Below are 21,020 nucleotides of genomic sequence, written 5' to 3' on the forward strand. Positions count from 1 at the left end.
ATATATATATATATATATATATATATATATATATATATATACACACACACAATAATAAACGCTGTCATGCTATCTTGCATTCGGAGGATGCCTGGTGTTGGTAACGCAATCGTGTGAGACAGCTCTGTGCTGCAATCATGCCAAATTGTTTTGATGACAGACTTCGGTTTAGGCACTTCAGTATAACTAACCATTTGAGGTGGTTTGCGATGAGACTGGCCGCTGGTTAGTCCAGTTATCCAGTCACACCATCTGTTAAGGCAAGGCACATTAGTTTTTTGCTGCGCACTGAGGAATGTATTTCCATCATCCGACTCGATTGAGCGATTTTTGTATGCGAATTTTTTGGAATGTATGCCCATCTTGGCGTCCATTCAACGTTTTTATGCAATATCCCAAAATTCGCATAAAAACATGTAGAAACACAATCTGTAGCTAATGACATTTAATTGGCCCGGAATGAAAGTTAGGTAACAGTGAGGCATCACAATTATTTACCAAAGCTTTATGCCGATGGAAACGTAAACTTGAATATTTTGTCCCACTCGTTTGAAATCTTCGACTTTGACTTTCTTATGTGTTTAATGAAATGGATAGAAGATATCATATAAATGATAGGCCTATATATTTAATGAAAAACCTACTTGCGACCTTCATGTAGGCTAGGCTACATGTAACGCAACACATAATCTACCTGATCAACGCTGCGGTTAAATCTCCGATGAACTGTTGTCTCCGAAATTCTAGCCTAGACTTGAATCAGGAAACAACAGGCAAAGTTTGATGAAATGAACTGCTATGTCGTGCAGATAAGACAGCTCTTATGGCCATCCTCCTATTCCCGTAATACGTCTAATATATAACCAATGCGTTTTGTAAATGTCCTTTTTACAAAATTATTTAAACCATATGAAATCACCCACCCCATAACCACAAATGTAGGCTACGCTAATTACGCCCGTTTCCCATTTGTTCAACTTTAGCTTATAATCACACAGAGAAGGAAATCCAGGACCTTGTTAAAACATTTTGGTTTACAGCAAGGTAAAGTACGGTGGCCGAGAAGTGCAAAGCAAATCACAATTCTGAAAACAAAATAACAAATTACTCTTCCTCAGTTCTGCCAACTATGTAGGCCTACTGTAGCTGTTTAATGTTTAACTGGTTTGAGTGTTTATACAAACTATTCAAGCAATAACCATAGCCACACAATATGATTCCACTTTTTCCCTATATGTAGGCATTTCTCATTGGTTTTCTTTTCAGGTAGGCCTACTTTTTCAATTTTTATTGAGAGACAAAACCCCTTTCACACTGCACATTGGTCCCGGAAAATTGTCGGAGTGCCTTCTGTGTGAACGCAAACATGTCCCGGGATTGATTCCGGGATCGATCCCGGGTTGGGGACCTAGTAATGTACTGGCAAAAGCCTCACTGTAATAAATCTTCTTGTTACAGTATACAACAAATAACCAGATTATGAGCTTAGAAGAAGCTTTTTATTAATAGCCTTTTATAGCCAAACCTCAAATATAAAATTTATACTTTTAAAGCCGAGAATGCTTTTGAATACATCTTCATCACTATAGCTGCAATATATTTTTTTTTATTGCAACCCTAATAATACCAAATTGTGAAGGTTCCAATATCATAAAATATGAAACATTTAATATAAATTAAAATATTTGATATAAAATGTACTTTTTGCGTAGTATTTGACCTCAAAATAAATATTTCAGTGTTATCAGCAGGTTCTGCATTTTCTTCCATTTTTGCAAGCAAGTTTTTGGTTAACTGTTGATGAATTGCATTACAAATAAAAGTGACAATGTCATTGACATTTACAAAACCACCCTGTTATCAACAAGCTCAAGACTGGGTGTGCCTTATACACATATTTTCCTCTTGTGCAATGTGAATTATTTTTTGCAATGAAGATCACTGTCAGTATTAGCATAATGAGCTGAAATTTGTTCTGATGAAAATAGTAAGTTCACTATACTGAAATTTAGTTATTGACAGCATATTTTTGATGCCCAAGCTTTGTGGCTTATACATTTCATATGCTGGGAGTCTTCTTATTTTTAATTTATTCGTTTTTAATTAGCAACAGAAGCAAGAAATTAAACCGCTTTGCCTTTAAATTTATAAACACGTGTTAGACAGTGATGGCAATGTTATAGCCAGCTAAATGACTTTATCTTGGTGGCATTTTTTTTTTATTTTTTAAATGGAATAAAAATGCATGTACATGATCAACACATGTAAGATGTAGTGACAGTGCAGATTACAAATTGGAAAAAAAAAGGGATTAAAAAAATGCAAAAAAACAACAACAATCATTTGCAACATTTGGTCCAAAACATCTCTCTGGCCCTGGGTCGTTCTTCTCGTCAAGTCCGGTATTAGATCATATAAGGGGTTAGTCAGAACTGCACTAGCTAATTCACTCTATCAGTGTATTCTTCCTGCATGAGATGTAAAATAACCCAGTTAAAGTGAGAGTTGGGCAATAACGGACTGGTGTGCTTTTCGTATATAAAGCACACAAGCTCATGAGCTCCAGTGTTACTGTGAGATTACTTTCACACACAGTAATGGGGTGGATAGAGAATCTCCTGATTTGTTCTTTCTTTGTGTCAATTTACCTGCTGACACAGGCTGAATGTGGTAAGAGCAGCATTGCTTAGATTTTTCTGTCTGGTTTTTTTTTCTGACAAGAGAAGGAATGATTGTCTGATATGATATTTTGATTGTGATTTAGGTCCTGTGGATGCAGCTTCAGCTAGGAGTGATGAAAAAGATGCTACAATTGTGGTAGGTTTCCGACATGCTTTTTTCAGATATGACTTCTTGCAGTCATACTATGATTTCAAATAGGGTCTATACTTGAATCAGTATACAAATAAACTGTTTAAAAGATGATTAAATGGCTTTTATTCTCTCCAAGGCTGCATTTATTTGATCAAAAATATTGTAAAACAGTAATATTGTGATATATTTTTATTTAAAATAACTTTTTTCTATTTTAATGCATTTTAAAATATAATTTATTCTTATGATGGCAGCACTGAATTTTCAACGGCCACTACTCCAGTCTTCAGTGTCACATGATCCTCATGAAATCATTTTAATATGCTGATTTGGTGCTTAAGAAATAGTTCTTATTATTATCATTGTTGAAAACAGTTGTGCTGCTTACTATTTTTTATTTTAGATATTTTATTTTATTTTTTATTTTTTTTGTGGAAACTGTGATAATGTTCTAAATATCTTTACTGTCACTTTTGATCAATTTATTAATGCATGTTTGCAGAATAAAAATATGAATTTCTTTCAAAAACATTACTTGACTTTTGAATGGTAGTGTACATGAGAAGTTTATCTTGTGTTTCTAAAACAAAACTGTGCAGCTTTGATAAATTAAGCTAAATAATTATAGCATTAGAAAATTTTATATGTATATTGTAATGTCTTTCACAGTGCAAAAACTCTAAAGTGAAATTTTCCACACATTTTAGGCACACAAGGATTTCACAAGAGAAAGAAGAGCCATAGAGGTGTGGCTGTTTTTTAATCCTTGGGCCCCACTTTATATTAAGTGGCCTTAACTACTATGTACTTACATCAAAAATTAAGTACAATGTACTTATTGTGTTCATATTGTATTGCAAAACATAAGTACATAGTTGTTAAGGCCACTTAATATAAAGTGGGTCCAATCCTTGTTGTTTTTTTGTGTTTTTACCATTGCATTTTCATTTTACATGCATGCACTTTTAAATGTACTTAATGTTGTTTTTAAATACATTTTCATTATCTTTCTGTAATCTACTAAGGACTGTTCAGGTATGTGAATTATATTTTTCTTTATTATATTTTATTCAGAACCATTTTATTTATATATTAAACACAGATATTAAAATTAGATTCTGATATGAAAATGTGGCGTTTCAGCTTCAACCAGTTCTACCATAGCTTGAGGTTTACAACCTAGTAAACCATTGTACAACTTGATTAGAAGGAGTTAGTCTTATGAATATTTTTATTTAATAAAAATCTCAGGCACAATGTTTAGATCATCTGTGCTTCTTTAGGCCTCCGGAAGGATCTTGATGACATGAAGATTAAATGTAGGGATTCGTATAAAATAGCGAAGGACAATATCGATCGTGAGTCAACCTATCTTCATTCTACACCAATCTAAAAGTATATATCTTAACCATGCAGTTCCATCTTGGACTCATACTCATCAAAAATGTTTATATTGGTGGACATGTTTGCAGGTCTTAAAAGCCAGCTGGATGGTCTTTTTAAACAAGTCGGTACCACCCAGAATCCAGCCAAGGATGGTATGTGGAAAATACTGACACCGGTGAACATAGCTGCTTTATAAATAAATATAGAATTCACGGGGAAATTTAGATTTATCCATTTTTTCTCTAACATATAATGATTAGCAAAAAGACAATGGTTGACACTTTTTACCCTTGTTTACCCACCCATTCAGTCTTAAACATTCTCCAGAAAGTCATCGACCTACAGGAGATGGATGCAGTATTAAACATTGAAAGAGATGCCGCAAAGATTGAAAGTGTGTTGCAACAATATTACTTTTATTATTAACTTGAATATTATCTCAATATTCCATGTATATTCACACAGTTTTTATATAACAATCAACAGGACTGGACAAGCGTCGGAAGGAAGCAGAGAGCGACTTAGCAGAGATGAAGACAGGATTTTCAGGAAGTGTTGAAATTTTCGAGCGGGCAGGTAGAGATCCACCCCTGTGCATGGAGCAATACCACACTGACACTGTGTTTTGAGCCCTTGCTCAATTCTTAACCAAAGGAAATTTAAGTAATTGTTTGTTAATTTTTCTTCATCTAGTTTCAAAGATAAACGCAGAGACGTTGAAAAGCGATAAGGCGACATCAACACCTCTTAATGGTGTGTATGACCAAAAAAGGTCACTTTTGATTTATATCATCCAAATCCTCTGTCCAACTCTATCATCATCAGTGAATACATAAAATGTGTAATGAAACCCAAAACTGACTGAAATGCCATCCATGTGACTTTACAGTGAGTTTTGCACATGCCTATTTATTTATATCTAATCTACAGAATTAAAGAAATACCTGGAAGACAAGCTCAAACAACCAGGGGAACAAGGTGACACTGCAAAGCAGGGTGAGTTTAATGAGAATGAGAACAGTGGATCACAAATACTTTTAGCAGTGATTGTGGATCAAGTTTGGAAAGATTTAGAAAATGTGCCATAGCAGTTTGATTGTTTTCCACAAGAGATTACTTAAAGGCAGAGTAAGCGATTTCTGGTAGCCAATGTTGATATTTGTTTTGTTTTTCAGTGCTGCAGATTGTTATATTGCAAATTGAAGCAATGGAACTGAAGACACGTATCTCTGGTAAATTTAAGACGCAAGCACAGATGGATGGTGAGTGTTCAGTACTGATGCTTACAAGATCCTTATCAGGCTAGGAAGCTGTGAAGTTGCAGTTTTAAGATGGTTTGGGTACGTTTTATTTTTTAATCATTTACAATTGTTTCATCTCATATTGAATGTCTGATAGTAATTATAAGCAAACTGGAGTACAAAAACGGCCTCCTATCAGATCTGAAAGAGGAGCGAGAAGACAGGAAAGAACACATACAAAAAATTGGTATGGTTTGTTTTCCAATTGTCTTTTTTTGTAGCTCCACAATAAATTTATAGCATCTATAATCCAGAGGTTCCTGATAACTACAGCATAACTTTTCCATTTTCTGGTTTGTGTTCACAGATGTGCTCATAGCAGCACTGGAGAAAGAAATATTAGATCTGAACGCTGAATTATCAGCTCTTAAACAAACACTTGTTCAGCTTGATGGTACTGGAATCAGACTAGTGATTATTTATGAATAATTCAGTATTGTATATTTAGATATGGGAATCACTACTTCATCCTGCCAATAATTTGTATCTTGTAGAACAGACAGATGGATTGGATAAGAAAAGAATAGAAATAATGGACAAAATTGGCAAATTGAAAGGAAAAGATGAGATAAGTAAGTTTCTTTCATTGTAACATACCCAATTCTCATATCTCGCAAATTATTGTGTCTAGTGTCACTGTTTTTGAATCATCAGTACTATTTGTAAAAATCTTTGCTACTTTTAGTTTCTAGAATACTTAAACTCCAGTTTGAATTCATGGAGGCACTAATTACTGCACATGGACAAATGAAAGCAGATGAATTTAAGATAAATGGTGAGATCTGAATGGTTTCTTAAAAATAAATATTTTTGGTTTCTTAAAAATAAATTATTTTTGTTTATTTTCATGTTGTTGTTTTTTAGCCAGGCTTTCATAAGCAGCTTTAAAATAATTGTGATGTTTATGTGATTTTGGGTTATTCCTTCTCAGATCTCCAGAAAGAGCTTGAAAAGGAACAGGACAGGGCATTATATCTGGATGCTGACAACAAAAGTAAGATATATATATATTGTCTTGTAGTTACTTACAATTATAGCAAATGTAATATGGATGCTCATGGATGCTTAATCCATACCGATGAAAAAACACTTTTCTGTAAATGTTACTGTACATTTATTTATTTAGCAGATTCCTCTGCCCAATGCAACTTACAAATGAGAAAAAGAACACACAATTTGTCGTAGTATTCAAAATATTCATGAAACATTTATTGTAAATTTATCTGTAATCTCTTCTACACCCAGGTTTACGCAAAAAGCTGTTTGTCCAGGCAGAACAATGCAAAGACCTGATGGAGCTGTACATGAGTGAGACATTTTACTCTCCTTGCCTCCCAGCAAGCGGCCATATGAAAGCTTTGTTCACATGAAAGCAACAGGAGAAATTTAAATGGAATTATTAAATGTTATATGCAGATTCTGCTAAAAAAATAATGGTTCCTCTTTGTAACGAATCAGCTCATGGGAAATATGAATAATTAATCATAACTAGTTATAATTAATTATGAATATTTTAGATCCGCTGTAGATATTTACTTGACCTCTCAGGGTCAACTGTCTTGTCAATTCTAAGAACGTTAATTTCCTGGTTAAGGGAAATAACTTTCTTACTGTACAACTCTACACAGAGCTTGTAGCATAAATCTGCATGATTAGGGACTCCAGTTATGAGCAAACAATGAACAACGTCAAGTGTGACACAAGTAAGGTTTTATTAACTACATAAAAACGTGTTGCAATTATCATTATTTCTGTATTGTCTTTTCCAGACGCAGAAGCTGAACTGGAGGCTCAAGTAAATAATGTATTAGATAAAACCTCAAAGACAGGTGAGTTAAGTGAAATTGTAGACACGAAATATATATATATATTTTTTTTACTTCCCATTAGTTACATTTAATTTGACATACATGGCAACATTTTATTTCCACAGCTCTCCAGATTATTTTGCTAGGCTTCGAAATAAACCAAATAACGAATCAAATTAAAGCATCCTCATCTAATGACGGTATGTCTCTTTTTTGTACTTTTTATGATTCAATTTGAAAAGCAATCAGCATTAAAACGGTAATTAGGATTACAATGTAAACTAATGCATATTGTACTGTACTGCTTTTTATCCGGAAGATTTTTTTCTAGTTTTCATGTGTAAATATAATATATTTTTTTGTACATTTTTAATAGATTTGAAGCGATTACGGGATGAAAAACTCAAAGAACTGAAGTTGAAAAAGGAGGAACTTCAGCAAAGTGACGCTAGCTCTGAAAAAAGTGTGACCGCTTCACTTTGCATTAATATCTACCATAAAGGTTTGCTTTTGACTCACATCTAAGCATGCATGTTTTTGTCTCTTTTTGTCAGTTCTTAAGGTGATATCGCAGATGGAGGAAATCTGGAAGCTACAGAGTGAAGATCCAGACAACTTAAATAAAATCAGCAGTGAGTATATAATGCAGGACGCATGCAGTAGTTATGCTAATGGGAAAAATTGATAGTAAAGGCCACACCACACCGACAGATGCTGACAAACGGGAAACAGACATGTTCGTCGGGTTTTGTTTGATCAGTGTGTTTTCCCCTTTGGCTTCTGTTGGTGTTGGTCGGTGTCTGTGCTTCTTTTTGACGATTTAACATGTTGAATCAGCGTTTGTCGGGTCTTGGAACATCTGAGAACTGACATACTGTAGTCGGTCAGCTGTCGGTTTCAGCGCACATTCTGTTTTGGTTTCAGATCTGCAGAAGGAGCTCATGAACTTGATTAGCAAATTAGACGATAAAATGGCTTCAAAACCAAGTGAGTGGAGAATTATGGTCCTTGTTTGGAACTAAGGCTGATGTTATTTGCAGTTATGTTCACACTCATACTGATGGATAGTTAAATAATTACACTTTCAAATACCTTATAAGTATTACACTACACTCTAAAAAATGCTGGGTTAAATACAATTGGGTTGTTTTGACCCAGCGGTTGGGTTACTACCCAGAAGGTTGGGTTAAACATTTAACCCAACCGCTGGGTCAAAACAACCCAATTGCTGGGTTTGTCCCTATTTTACCCAGCACTGGGTTGTATATAACCCAGCATTTTTTAGAGTGTAGCTTTAAACAGTTCATCTATGTACCAAATTCATCATTTGTTCAGATATTTTTGCCAGAACAATCCATATTACTTTATTTCTGTTTGTCTCAGTGCTGAAAATCATCGCTCTCCAGTCTGATGTAACCTGGATAAGCGAAATGCTGAAAACTGTGACTACAAAGGCTGAGATCCAGAAAGCTGGTTGGCATTGATACTTTTCAGTACTTTAAAAGAGCTTTAAATAATGGTGTAACATTTCTTAATATTCTTTTTACACAATAAATAAATGAATTGTCATAATAAATGAATTGAGAGATTGTAACTCTGGTTGGATCATTGCTATATTTACACTGACTTCTGACAGAGCTCCAAAAGGCACTGGATGACATCAAACATTTGCTGAATGAAAAAAACAAAGAGCTGGCTGCTGCGACCGGTGACATCAGTCAGCTACGTGAGTGAAACCTTTAGTTTTCAGAGCTCAAACAGTAACTGAAATGGCAATCGTAGCTGTCATTAAAATGCTTGATTTACAGAGAAAGATATTGCTGCTCTGAAGAAAGACGTTTTGAGATTGCAAATGGAAATAGACACAATTGAAGGGAATGCAAAGCAGAAGATTAAAGGTATAGCACATTCATTCAACAGCAATCCATTAATTGATTTTCATTATTATTTTTGAATTGAATTGTCTTCTCTTTCACAGATCTTCAAGAAAAACTAAAACAGAGTAACCAGGCATTGGATGATGCAAATAAATCACTAAAAGAGAAGAATGCCACACTATCACAACAAAGTAAGTTATTGAAGAGATTCACTCAATTCACCAAATCAGAAAATGATGTCCGGTTGCTATAAATGAGCAGGATTGGAAGATATAACATGCATTTGTGGATTTGTCTGCCAATGTCCAGTCAGATTATTGCTGTATAACATTTTAACCTGATGTCCCCTTAGTTACAAAGATCAACAATCTCTTAGACGAAGTGAGAACCTTGAAACAACAAGTGCAAGAAAAAGAATCACTATTAAAAGCCAGAATAGCTGGTGAGTTTCATTCAGTCCATCCATCCATCAGTCGTTTAACAGTAAAGCACATCAACATTGGGGCTCTCCATTAACTCAAGAACACAACTTGCTGCTGTTCTTTTTAGATCTTGAAAGGAGCCTAACGATGAAGGAGGAGGAAAATGCCAAAATTCATGCTGAAAATGAAAGTAAAACAACATATTACTGCAGTCTTCAGCAATATAGGGCATTTTAAGTCAGAAAACAGTTCCTCATCTTCTCTATTCTGTTTCTCTCTAGAGCTGAAAAAAAATTGTTTGGATAATGCTGAATGCCCTGAACTGCAGAAAAAATATAAAGGTACCTTATCTTCTATCTGCTGTAAAAAGAAATTGTGAACAGGATTTGGACAGTTGTGTAAACGGAATACTTGGTGGCTGTGTGTTACAGAAATGCAAGCTGAATATAACGATACAATTTCTAAGCTGAACAATGACATTCTTAAGAAGGGTGAGTGAAGGTTTATAATTAAATTAATGACAAGGTTAATCACAAAATATTATAATTAATGCCATGAATACACACTAAAACTGAAAAAAAAAATCATCTTGTGTTAAACCTAAAGTCTATATCTACTACACTCGTATATACTGTCACATAATTATCTCTGTCCAATGTTGTTGTTGTTTTCAGCTTATATCATTAAAAGTCTAATCGATGAAGTTCAGGACCTGGATGAGCAAATTGCACAAGGATTCCCAGGTAATGAAGTTGTATGTCCATTGATCCTGATATCACATAAACTGCAGTAATTTTAGACATACGGTACACTTTAAAAGCAGATTCAACTAGTGAAAATACACCTACATTTTTAATGTTTTTAAAGAAGTCTCTTATGCTCACCAAAAATAGAGTAAAAACACTTATTGTGAGATATTACCATTTATAATAATAATTTCTATTTAAATATATTTTGACAATGAAATTTACTTTTGTGATGGCAAAGCTGAATTTTCATTCTTCAGTGTCACATGATCCTTCAGAAATCATTCTAATATGCCAATTTGGTGCTCAGGAAACCTTTATTATTATTATTATTATTATTATCAATGTTCAAATAGTTGTGCTGCTTAATATTTTTGTGGAAACTGATACTTTTTTCAGGATTCTTTGATGAATAAAAAAAATATTTGAACAGAGTTTATTTGAATTTGTAAAACTCGAATAATAATTGTAAAACTTTTGACTGTAACTTTTGACCAATTTCATGCGTCCTTGCTGAACAAATGTAATAATTTTGTGAAGGAAAAAACTTACTGACCCCAAACATTCGAATGGTAGTGTACATTCCATGCTTTCTTTGGACATCAGCTATGGAGGGGTGAAATGAATTATGTTCAAATAACTTATTAGTATCATAATTATTATTAGAATTTTATATCTGAGCATCATTTGTGACAGTTGAACAAATGATGCACAGACCTAACAGACTACTACCTACACTGCACTTTTCCAAAAACTTTACCATTAGAATGCCTGAAACAATTGAAAATGCGTTTCAATTTATGTGAATTTAAAAGAAAAATCTGTAAGGAGTAAAGACCAGGGTTTGACATGCTTTTCTACCTTTTTCTCAATATGTGGTTGTCTGCTTCTTAGAACTGAGGCTAGAATTGGAAGAAAAGAAAAGAGAATTGGAGGAGGCAAAGCAGAAATTGCAAGCTGAGGGATCCATATCAGCCAAAAGTGAGTCTAACTTCATTTGACCAGTTTTGGGACTTCTTCATTTGAAGAGAGACCATTGCACACTTACACAATGTTTTTTTTACAGCTCTGGATGTACTTGAGTTACTAACTGATATAGGGAAGCTGCAAGAAAATCCAACTGAAGATAATGCAGAAAAGATTCGCAGTAAGTTTAAACAAATCCATTTATGTACTCTTGTAATCATTTTCATTTTTTCCTTTAAAAAAAAACATTTAATCCATTATCTTGCAATAAGCGATGTTCTTCTCTTCATTTAGAACTGGAAGCTCAATTAAATAGTTTGCTGGATGAGTTGCAAAGCTCTGGAGAGAAAGGGCTTGGACTGGGTGAGTTCAACCAGTAGAGCATGGTGCTAACAACACCGAGGTTCTCAGGGGAACACATGAACTGGAGAATTGTATACCATTGCTAAAAGTGTCTGCCAAATGTGTTAATGTAAATGTGTTCCTTATACATTTATACAGCCTTGAAAATAATGTCTATAAAGGAATCAATGTCCAAACTAAGACAAGCACAAGAACAAATGCAACAGAAATATGTAAAAGAAATCAATGGTAAGTCAATCTTAAATGCATCAATATCAGAAGATTGTTGAGTAAAAGTGGAAACAAAGACTACTAAACAGATATTTTTGTTGTTGGTCAGGACTAGAGAATCAAATAGAGAACAAAGAAAAAGAGATTTTGCTGTTGCGGGCTAACTGCGAACTGTCAGATAAGCTGAGTAAGTAAATGTGAAAAGGTGCCAAAGAATAATTTTCTGGAAGTGATTTTACCCATCCTTTAAAGGGATAATTCACCCAAAAATGTCAATTTTGTCATCATTTGTCAACATCACCCTCAAGATGTTCCAGTTTCTTTCTTTTGTTGAACAAAGTAGATGATATTTTGATGAATGTGGGTGACCACTGACCAAACTGTTGCTGGTCTCCATTGACTTCCATAGTATGGGGGAAAATACCTTGGAAGTCAATGGAGACCAGAAACTGTTTAGTTACCCACATTCTTCAAAATATCTTCTTTTGTTTTGAGCAGAAGAAAGAAATACATATAGGTTTGGAACAACTTGGGTGAGTAAAGGATGATAAAATTGACATTTTTGGGTGAACTAACCCTTTAATAATTTCACCAAAGGAATGGGTAACTGTGCATATTTCCTACCAGATATGTACTCTGCATTTTAACCTAATATGTTGTTACTAATACATGCTCCTTTTTTCATGAACAGAGGACAGGATACAACAACTAGAAAAGGAGCTTGAGGAAAGCAAACAACATTTTAAAAAACTGCAGCAAGAATCAAAGGATAAGATTGCATGTAAGTTTCAGAGGAAATGCATACTGTTGTGATACCATCACAAATAACGTTTATTTATTCATTAAACCAGATGTTATGATGCATATTTTAAACATGTACATAGCTTTGTGTTATCAAATATCATGTCGTTTTTTTCTCAGCACTAGAGAAACAAATTAAAACAAAGGACCAGCAGCTTGCTAAGACTGAAGATATACTGCAAAACACAAACGCTGAAAACGCTGCTTTGAGTAAGAAAATCTGAATAAAGACAACAACATTGCAAAACTAATCAACCCCACATTTATGTTTGAATCCATGTTATATTGTCACCTTTGCATGACTAGTTGTTCCAAGAATTTCAGCTTTGTGTCTTTGGTTTCAGTCAAACAGCTGAACAATCTGGATGATGAAATAAAGAAGCTCAAAGAGGAGAAAAAATATGCATTGCAGAAACTAGAAGAAGAAATTGCTGGTATGACCACACTGTCAAAACACCAAAGATATGAGCTTGATTCATTATCAAGTTACTATACAATATCTTTAGGACTGCTGGAGTGATTAGACGTGTTGGTCTTGATAAATATATGAAAAAAGCAATGATCAGCATGTGAGAAACAAACTGACAATAGTGCTATGATGACATACCATCTTTAACTTCAAATTTGACCCATTATACCAAGAATCTATTTGACCTAGTTACTAACGAATTGCATTTTGTGATCAGATTTTAAAAAGCAATTGAAAAAACAGGAAAATGCGCTTGCTGAAAAGGATCTGTACCTGAAGGAGAAGAATGAAATCATTGATATATTAGAAAAGCAACGGGACAATATGAAAAGCGAGCTTGAAAAAGTAAAGAACAAAAACAGAGGTCAGTAAAAGGTCATCCTCTGCTTAAATTCAGATGAATATTTGGTTCAAAAATTGTCAAATTCAGAGTATTATCAATCAGATTTGCTACCGATAAAATTGAATGATCTACAAATTGCACAATTGATGCATGTTACTCGATATTAACTTTCTTTGTCCAGAGCTAGAGGCAGAGCTTAAAACAAAGGACCAGCAACTTGCTAACACTGAAGCCAAACTAAAGGAGATAAATGCTGAAAATCAAGACTTGAGTAAGAATTAAATCATTGAATAATGCATGACAGGATTGTTGATAAAAAAAATCCTATATAAATTTTGTAAAAAATTAATTAGCCCAAACATTGTTTGTTTACATATTATAATCACATATGCATAAAGTAATATAATTATTTCTTGCCCTCTGTTTTAGTTCACAAGCAGAAGAAACAGGAAAAGGAACTACAAAAAGTTACAGAGGAGAAAAATGAATTACAGAAAGAAATTTCTGGTATGACAATACAGTCAAAATACCACAGAAGCAAAAATACAGTCTCCATTTCATGATAAAGTTCACATGTCCAGTATTATTTTTACATGCTTTTACACTGCCCAGTCAGCAGATTTAAATGTGCTCTACAGCTTTATATTTTATCATTTGGTCCATTATATTGTATTCAAAACTCAAGATCGTTCATTTGAAATTTCTCTAAGACTAATAATAAGTATTTTTTCATCAGATTTAGAAAAGACATTAGAAGCAAAAAAACAAGAACTTGCTAAGAAGGACCAGGAACTCCAGAAGAAGGACAATGAAGTTGCTGCACTGCAAAAGCAATATGCTGATACAAAGGCCGAGCTTAAAGAAGAGAAAAATAAATTAAATGGTGAGTGGGGTGCAATGATCTTTCGGTATACAGAAAGTGAACAACGCAAATGAAATTTGGCCTGGGACCAAATATCTTTTGCATGTATCTGTAGAAGGTGAACCGAGAGGTTTTAATATTTTCAAAATATTTATAGGTGTGATCAATGAGAACGAGAAACTTAGACAAAACCTGATTGAGACTCAAAAACAAGTGGCTAAACTTGAGGGTGAGATATTTCTTTGATCTAAGCAAAAAGCATTACTAGCTTTATTCTCACAATTAACAATATATGGATTTATTTCTTTTATGACTCTTTATCTAGAAATTATAGGAAAAAACGAACCTCCTAAGAGTGGTAAGTTTGTGATCTCAGTCTGGTTATAATATACAGAATAAAACAAAAAACAATTAGCTAGTCAATAATAAAATTGCAATCAAACTAAAAAACGTCTGTCTGTGTGCCCACGTCAGAATGGCCGAAGCTTGACGCAAATACTGCCCACCGCAGACTCGTCATTTCGCAGGATGAGAAAGAAGCACGTACCTCTTTACTCCCTCAGCCTGTACCTGACACTACTGAGCGCTACGACACAGCTATTGCAGCTCTGGGAAAAGACGGATATGATTCTGGAAAACATTACTGGGAAATAGGTGTGAATGGAAAAAATTGTTATGTTGTGGGTGCAGCCAGGGCGTCCGCTCAGAGAAAAGGTATTCTGACATATGGCCCTTCAGCTGGCTACTGGGTTATTCTGAAGAATAGAGCTGCAAAACTTTTTGCCATGGCTGACAGGACGGTTCAACTAAACACTGATGCACTTTCTGTAATTGGGGTCCAGTTGGATTTTAAAAATAATAAGGTAACTTTCTATGATGTAGAGAGGAAGCTTGAAATCTTTAGCTTCACTGGCAATGTGCTGCAGGGAAAAATCCATCCATATATTGAAACCTGCAGTGATACTTATTTAAATGAGCCTTCCTTGATCTTAAAGCAACCTCAGTCCACCGGTTGGCTCAAGCAGTGATCTCCATATATTAGGAGTTTGTTTTTGTATCCAAAGAAATTGCTTTCTGCTTTAGATATTTCAGCTTGTTATTACTCTCAACTGCATGCTTGAATGGCATCTTTCATTTTAATAAATCATCTATATTTGAAAAACATAAATATTTTTCTAATATGTTGGTGTCTTTTTTAACATTTAAAAGAATGATTCATGCAGAAATGAAAAGTCGGTCATAATTTACTCACCCTCATATTGACTTTCTTACTTGGAACATTAAAGAAGATACTTTGCTAAATGTCACAGTGGTATGGACAAGTCAACGGTTACCAGAACTGTTTGCTTATCAACATTCTTCGAAATATCTTCTTATCTGAAGAAGAAACAAACACATACAGGATTGGAACAACATGAGGGTCAGTAAACAATGACAAAATGTTCATTTTTGGGTGAACGGTCCCTTCAACATCAAGAGAGAGAATGCGAAGCTTGTAGCATCAAATCCATGCAGAGGAATCATAAATAGTGAAATTTATTTATTTTTTTATTATTTAAGAAAAACGTTTAGAAAAAAACAACTTTATAACAAGATTTTTTTTTGCATCTAAACAGGCTCAAGAGTGCTTGAAAACTACACTCACGTGCATAACAAACATTGCTATTCAAAACTCTTTTTAACAGTAGAACAGTCTATAGGAGACTTGATTTCAGTTTCATTTTGAAGAGTGAAAAAACAAACAAAAAACGTTGTACGAAGACCCTCAATCTCTGCCTGCTGTTCCAGCAATCCGGCTATAGAAGTATGCAGCAAAGGTTGGATCCTTCTCTTCTAAGCTGTTCAAAAAGGCATTTCTCTCTTCTTCGCTCCATGTATCAAACCACTGAGTCCACAGCCTTAACTGGCATTCAAAAATGTTAGGTGGGCGATCATTCACCTGAAATGCAGAGACAAAGAAGATATCCATGTTATCATACATATGAACCTGCTTAGCATTATTTGATTATGTCAGATAGATACATACATACATCCATAAACAGCTGATCTCAATCTTCCATAAGTATTCAACACGACTCAAGTCCATCAATTAACGTCTTGTGAAGTGAAAGGCATGTTTGTAATAAATTCATTATTAAGATGTTTTTAATTTCAACCTGTTGCTTACTGCTAAACTATATATGAGTCCTCTTTCCATAATATTGCTTTCTTGAGTGAAAAAGCTATCTCATCTGAATCAGGAGAGAAATATGCACAAATCAAGTGAACAACAAAACAAGTGAAAATAATCCAGAACAGATCTAAACAAATATTTTGATGGATTTTGATGTGAGAGGACAACAGGAGATGGACTTTCACACTGGAGGAAGTGTTATTATGGACTAGTATTTTGTCCGAAAGTGACAGTTTAAAGTTAAAATGCCGTAATAATGAATTTGTTTCAATTGACAAGACGTTAACTGATGGACTAGAGTTGTGTGAATTACTAGGCTGTGGATTATTGTGATGTTTTTATCAGTTGTCTGAACTCTCATTCTGACAGCACCCGTTCACTGCAGAGGATCCACTGGTGAGCAAGTGATTTAATGCTAAATTTCTCCAAGTCTGTTATTATGAAAAAACAAACTTATCTACATCTGGATGGTCTGAGGGTGAGTAAATTGTAAGCAAATTTTCATTTTTGGGTGAACTATTCCTTTACGTACGAGAATCACACAACAAAGAAAAGGGCATTAAGTTTCACATAAATTAACAAAATAAAACACCTGCAGTGTGTTGAGTTGGTCTAATAAACTGGACACCTTTCCAGGCACAGCCTTTGAAATCAGATCTTCCAGAAAGCGTTGCTTCTGGACAGCGTTCCATCCTAAAAACCAACTTAGTACACATCGTTGCTCCTGCAGCGTCACGAAAGACAGCGGCACAGAGTCTTCTCTGGAGCCCACGTTGAGGGATGTGTAGGACAGTGCTTCCAGACGTTGGGGAACAATGCCTCCTGAAGCAGGCGGAAAGTCTGTGATGGAAACTGGGGGAAGAGTTGACCAACCTCGCCCATCAGACATCCCTAACTGTGTAATGGTGTGCTTGGAGACCTGAGAATGGGACAGATCTTCCACTGTAGGGGGCATCATGGATCCATCTGGCTGGCCCGAGCCTTGTAAAGCCTGGTGGAACCAGGCCATTTCTAATAAAGACAGAAAAAGGAGGATTTCAGCGGGACTATCATTGATGGTACTAAAAACTTATAGCGCTAAAAGAAACTGGATGCCTTAACGTTGCTGAGCATTTTAATAACTTTTTACACAAACTGAAACATTGAATAAGCCACGTTCATGCATTTTAACATACATCATCGGTTCAAAGCCTTTATAAAACTGTTATTTTTGTTTTTGCATCGTACCATATGTATTTACACTGTAGGCTACACTTATATTTTTCTTCCTTGTTACGACACACTATGCATGCTAACGTCAGATTGCTAGCTGACCAAAACAAACGAGTAACCTCCGTTTTTAAATATTATTTCATTCAAAATGTCATTCTAAATAAAATGTTACCCTTTTCTTAGTTGGACTTGTCACCTTACGTCGAAAACAGCATGTAGTTACTTTCTACGTCGGTAACCAGATGGGAAATAATCTCGACTGAGCCGTGAAGCTCAAAGGGAGCCGCTCGCTGTGTTCAATAAACCGCTTGCATAGGCTCTGACACAGGGGGAGCTCTGCATACTAGCGATGTCCTATTCGTGAATGAATCTTTCTTTTTGATCGGATCTTTTCACATTGTTCACAAACCCGATCTAAACGTCTTGCTCACGAATCTGACTAGACGATTCGTTAATGAAATGAACTGAATCAGTAAGTCGAGTCAACGACTCAGCGAGAGCTGGTACATGTCCGATTCATACAGAGGTTGTTACTGAAAGGGACGAAAAGATTACTTTAATAGCCTAATAGCAGAAATGTCATAAATAAAAACATACTTTTCCAGCAAAGATTGTAATTGCGAAATTAATTGATTTTAAGCTGATTTTTAAAAACTGATTTACTAAAACGAACAGACAACCGATGTGCTGAAATAAATCGTGCTTTAATTTGTACGCAGAATTTCAAAATTCGATATTGTATTTATTATTTTTAATTTTAAAAAATCACGATTCTCCACACTATAGTGGAAACTGTGGTGTTACATACGACGTGGGACATCATAAAAGCTTAACGTGGATTCATGTAGCAATTTAGACAGTGATGGACCAAACAGTGGTGGACCAAATTCAGTATATATTATATTAATGATGCATATTATGCACTGGCAAGCAGATTAACCCAGAATATGAACGTAATGCGCAATACTTAACAAGGTTAATGTACAAAACGGTAATATTGGAGGACTAATTTCAGTATAAATCTTAATGATTATGCACATTATAGACAAGACTATATCCAGAATATAAACGCAAAACAAGAGGTTTATAACGGTTTTCATGCGAATACGCTTGCGTTGCATTCAGCATTAACAGCTGAATACCGGACAGGCTTTAATAATGGCGTTGTTTGCCTTTGCAATGGTTTTATGTTGAAACGGAAATTTACAAGAAGCAATTCAATCATGTCCAATGTGGTTTAGCATATGAATTCAGGTTTACTGTCTGTTACTTTGTAAAACATCAAACAACTTTGAAGTCCTCTCTCCGTGCTTCCACTCCGCCTTTTTTTTTTTTTTTATTGGCTTCCACTCCGCCTTTTCCGGAAGCGCTCGTGGCGCGCTGACGTCGGTGAGGAAGGCGTTGCGGTCCTCGCGAGCTACAGAACGAGCGAAGGGAATCAAGATGGCGGACCTCGAAGACGTTACGCTGGACGGGAGGCCGCTCCATTCGCTCCGGGTGGCGGATTTGAAAGCGGCATTGGAAGAGAGAGGGCTTCCGAAAAGCGGACAGAAGAATGCACTCATCAAGAGGCTCAAAGGGGTGAGTGGAAGTTGCTGTTTTCTCGGCTCCGCAGAGTCCGAGGACCGTGATTCGGAGGCCGAGCGTCGGTGGTCTCTCGCTAGCTGCTAGCGCGCACTAGCTGCGGTGCTCATCCAGTTTATAGTGTGTTATCATGTCCCCCCGCTGTTGCCTGTTTATATGTATGTGTGTGGCGTGCAAAAGCGCCGTTTATTTTCCATGCATGCGAGTTCAGGGAGGACGCAGAGGGTTCGGGGCGATGCGGTTTGTGTTTACAAGTCTCTGGATGGATGTGAACTGTGAGGTTTTTTTTAAGTTGTCGGCGGGCTCGCGCTTTGTTAATGCATAAGGTGTTAGGGGGGTGGGGGTTTATGAAACGGGGACGCGCTTACTAAAAACCAGAGGTGGGACCAAGTCATTGTTTTGCAAGTCACAAGTTCGAGTCCACACCCCTGCTAAAAACTCTAAAATATTAAGTTTTTGAAAGATTACACACCTCTTACCCCTTGAATGTCATGTGCTTTTGTTGAAATAAACACTGAAGTCGCATCACAGTTGCTTTGCGTTAGTGGGAGTTTTGCGTTAGTGCTTTGAAGTTTGATCTGAAGTTACTGTTACTGAACGGATGTAAACAAATCTCCTTCTATCCCCGTCTTGTTCTTATATAGTGCACTTACTTGTTTCATATATAATTGAAATGATCAGAAGTAATCCATATGTGTGTTTTAATGATGATCAATAAATAAGTACATGTTTTTTATATTTATACTTATTCTTTCCTTAGATCATTCACTCTGATCCATACAAACATTAAATATTAATGAATGATAATTGCTTATGTATGTGTCCATTATGTAATGTAATTAACACTGTCTGCTGTCCAGTTCCAGATGTTTAGAGGTCTTGTACTTATACTTGTTACCTTTGCTGTGAAGTGTGTGTAAGTATTTAGTGTAGATAATGAAGTATGTGTTTCTGTCATTCTGCATGTGCAACAGGCTCTCATGTTGGAGAACCTTCAGAAAACCTCCACTCATCACATTGGCCTGCAGCCTAACTCCCGGGTGAGCTGAACTGCGTTGTTTTACAGTAGGAACAAGCATCTTACTGTTTGTTCTTGTGTGGATGGCTTAACTGCTCTAAAACAACTGTAACAATTTGGATTACGTGTGTTTCAATTTAGATTGGCGAGGAAATGAGTCAGAACAGCTTCATTAAACAGTACCTGGCCAAACAGCAAGAGCTTCTCAGGCAGCGCTTGGAGAGAGAAGCACGAGAGGCAGCTGAAACTGATGGTGAGTATATGATAATAGTGCAAATAAACTTAACTTGTACCAGTGTGAGTGGTTTTTCTTTTCTTTTTTTGAAGCTGCATGTGTGTAATGTTTTTAACCAGCAAAAATGCTGCATCCTTTTGTATAAATGGTGGTGAAGGTGAAATATGGAAACACTGATCATTTATAAGTACTCTCAACATATGCTAGTTTTTTTGGTTAATGTGTAATCTTTTGGTATTACAAATGGTTTTTGCATTGAGTGTTTTGTTAAATGATGATGATGAATAAACTTTTTCTGTGATATATCTCCTATAACAGGGGTGTCCAAACTCGGTCCTGGAGGGCCGGTGTCCTGAAGAGTTTAGCTCCAACCCCAATTAAACACACCTGAACCAGCTAATCAAGCTCTTAGTAGGCATGCTAGAAACTT

At 35.5% G+C, this 21,020-nt stretch overlaps 4 protein-coding genes across 7 annotated transcripts in view; 2 read left to right on the forward strand and 2 right to left on the reverse strand.

Moving 5' to 3' along the window:
• Nucleotides 1–796, reverse strand: part of LOC107706344 (dehydrogenase/reductase SDR family member 1-like) — a 7,805-nt gene extending 7,009 nt beyond the window's left edge. Inside the window, exon 1 of one of the 2 annotated variants that reach the window (XM_016510021.1) lies at nt 749–796. The gene's annotated coding sequence lies outside the window, so the exon portion shown is untranslated. Of the gene's footprint in view, nt 1–694 lie in introns of both variants that reach the window. The other variant, XM_016510020.1, reaches the window with a different exon arrangement.
• A 1,801-nt stretch (nt 797–2,597) lies between these two features.
• Nucleotides 2,598–15,524, forward strand: LOC107706347 (myosin-2 heavy chain-like). The gene is made up of 46 exons (XM_016510026.1): nt 2,598–2,670; nt 2,765–2,817; nt 3,522–3,560; nt 3,840–3,849; nt 4,098–4,172; nt 4,287–4,352; nt 4,511–4,594; nt 4,687–4,776; nt 4,894–4,953; nt 5,131–5,196; nt 5,376–5,462; nt 5,599–5,688; nt 5,809–5,895; nt 5,996–6,073; nt 6,187–6,276; nt 6,433–6,495; nt 6,747–6,809; nt 7,271–7,330; nt 7,435–7,509; nt 7,686–7,772; nt 7,864–7,941; nt 8,234–8,296; nt 8,693–8,782; nt 8,946–9,035; nt 9,118–9,207; nt 9,288–9,377; nt 9,539–9,628; nt 9,736–9,798; nt 9,890–9,949; nt 10,040–10,099; nt 10,283–10,351; nt 11,249–11,335; nt 11,421–11,501; nt 11,615–11,683; nt 11,822–11,911; nt 12,003–12,080; nt 12,585–12,674; nt 12,815–12,904; nt 13,039–13,128; nt 13,381–13,527; nt 13,688–13,777; nt 13,936–14,013; nt 14,243–14,389; nt 14,526–14,597; nt 14,694–14,726; nt 14,843–15,524. The coding sequence occupies exons 1-46, from the start codon at nt 2,598–2,600 to the stop codon at nt 15,394–15,396; spliced, it is 4,035 nt and encodes a 1,344-aa protein (XP_016365512.1). The 3' UTR covers nt 15,397–15,524.
• Nucleotides 15,525–15,939: 415 nt separating this feature from the next.
• LOC107706349 (uncharacterized protein C14orf119 homolog) lies at nt 15,940–18,204 on the reverse strand. Its single transcript, XM_016510028.1, has 3 exons — nt 17,926–18,204; nt 17,134–17,552; nt 15,940–16,307 (listed from the first exon to the last, which is right to left on the reverse strand). Exons 2-3 carry the CDS (start codon nt 17,548–17,550, stop codon nt 16,134–16,136), a joined length of 591 nt encoding a protein of 196 aa, XP_016365514.1. The 5' UTR covers nt 17,551–17,552; nt 17,926–18,204; the 3' UTR covers nt 15,940–16,133.
• Nucleotides 18,205–19,108: 904 nt separating this feature from the next.
• Nucleotides 19,109–21,020, forward strand: part of acin1a (apoptotic chromatin condensation inducer 1a) — a 15,945-nt gene continuing 14,033 nt past the window's right edge. For 2 of the 3 annotated variants that reach the window (XM_016510022.1, XM_016510023.1), the window contains exons 1-3: nt 19,114–19,334; nt 20,312–20,377; nt 20,497–20,608. In XM_016510022.1, coding sequence (XP_016365508.1) covers nt 19,197–19,334; nt 20,312–20,377; nt 20,497–20,608 — 316 coding nt within the window. In that variant the 5' untranslated portion in view covers nt 19,114–19,196. Of the gene's footprint in view, nt 19,335–20,311; nt 20,378–20,496; nt 20,609–21,020 lie in introns of all 3 variants that reach the window. The other variant, XM_016510024.1, reaches the window with a different exon arrangement.

Source organism: Sinocyclocheilus rhinocerous, unplaced genomic scaffold, assembly GCF_001515625.1.
Source record: "Sinocyclocheilus rhinocerous isolate Xijiao unplaced genomic scaffold, SAMN03320098_v1.1 scaffold444, whole genome shotgun sequence".
Taxonomy (NCBI): domain Eukaryota; kingdom Metazoa; phylum Chordata; class Actinopteri; order Cypriniformes; family Cyprinidae; genus Sinocyclocheilus; species Sinocyclocheilus rhinocerous.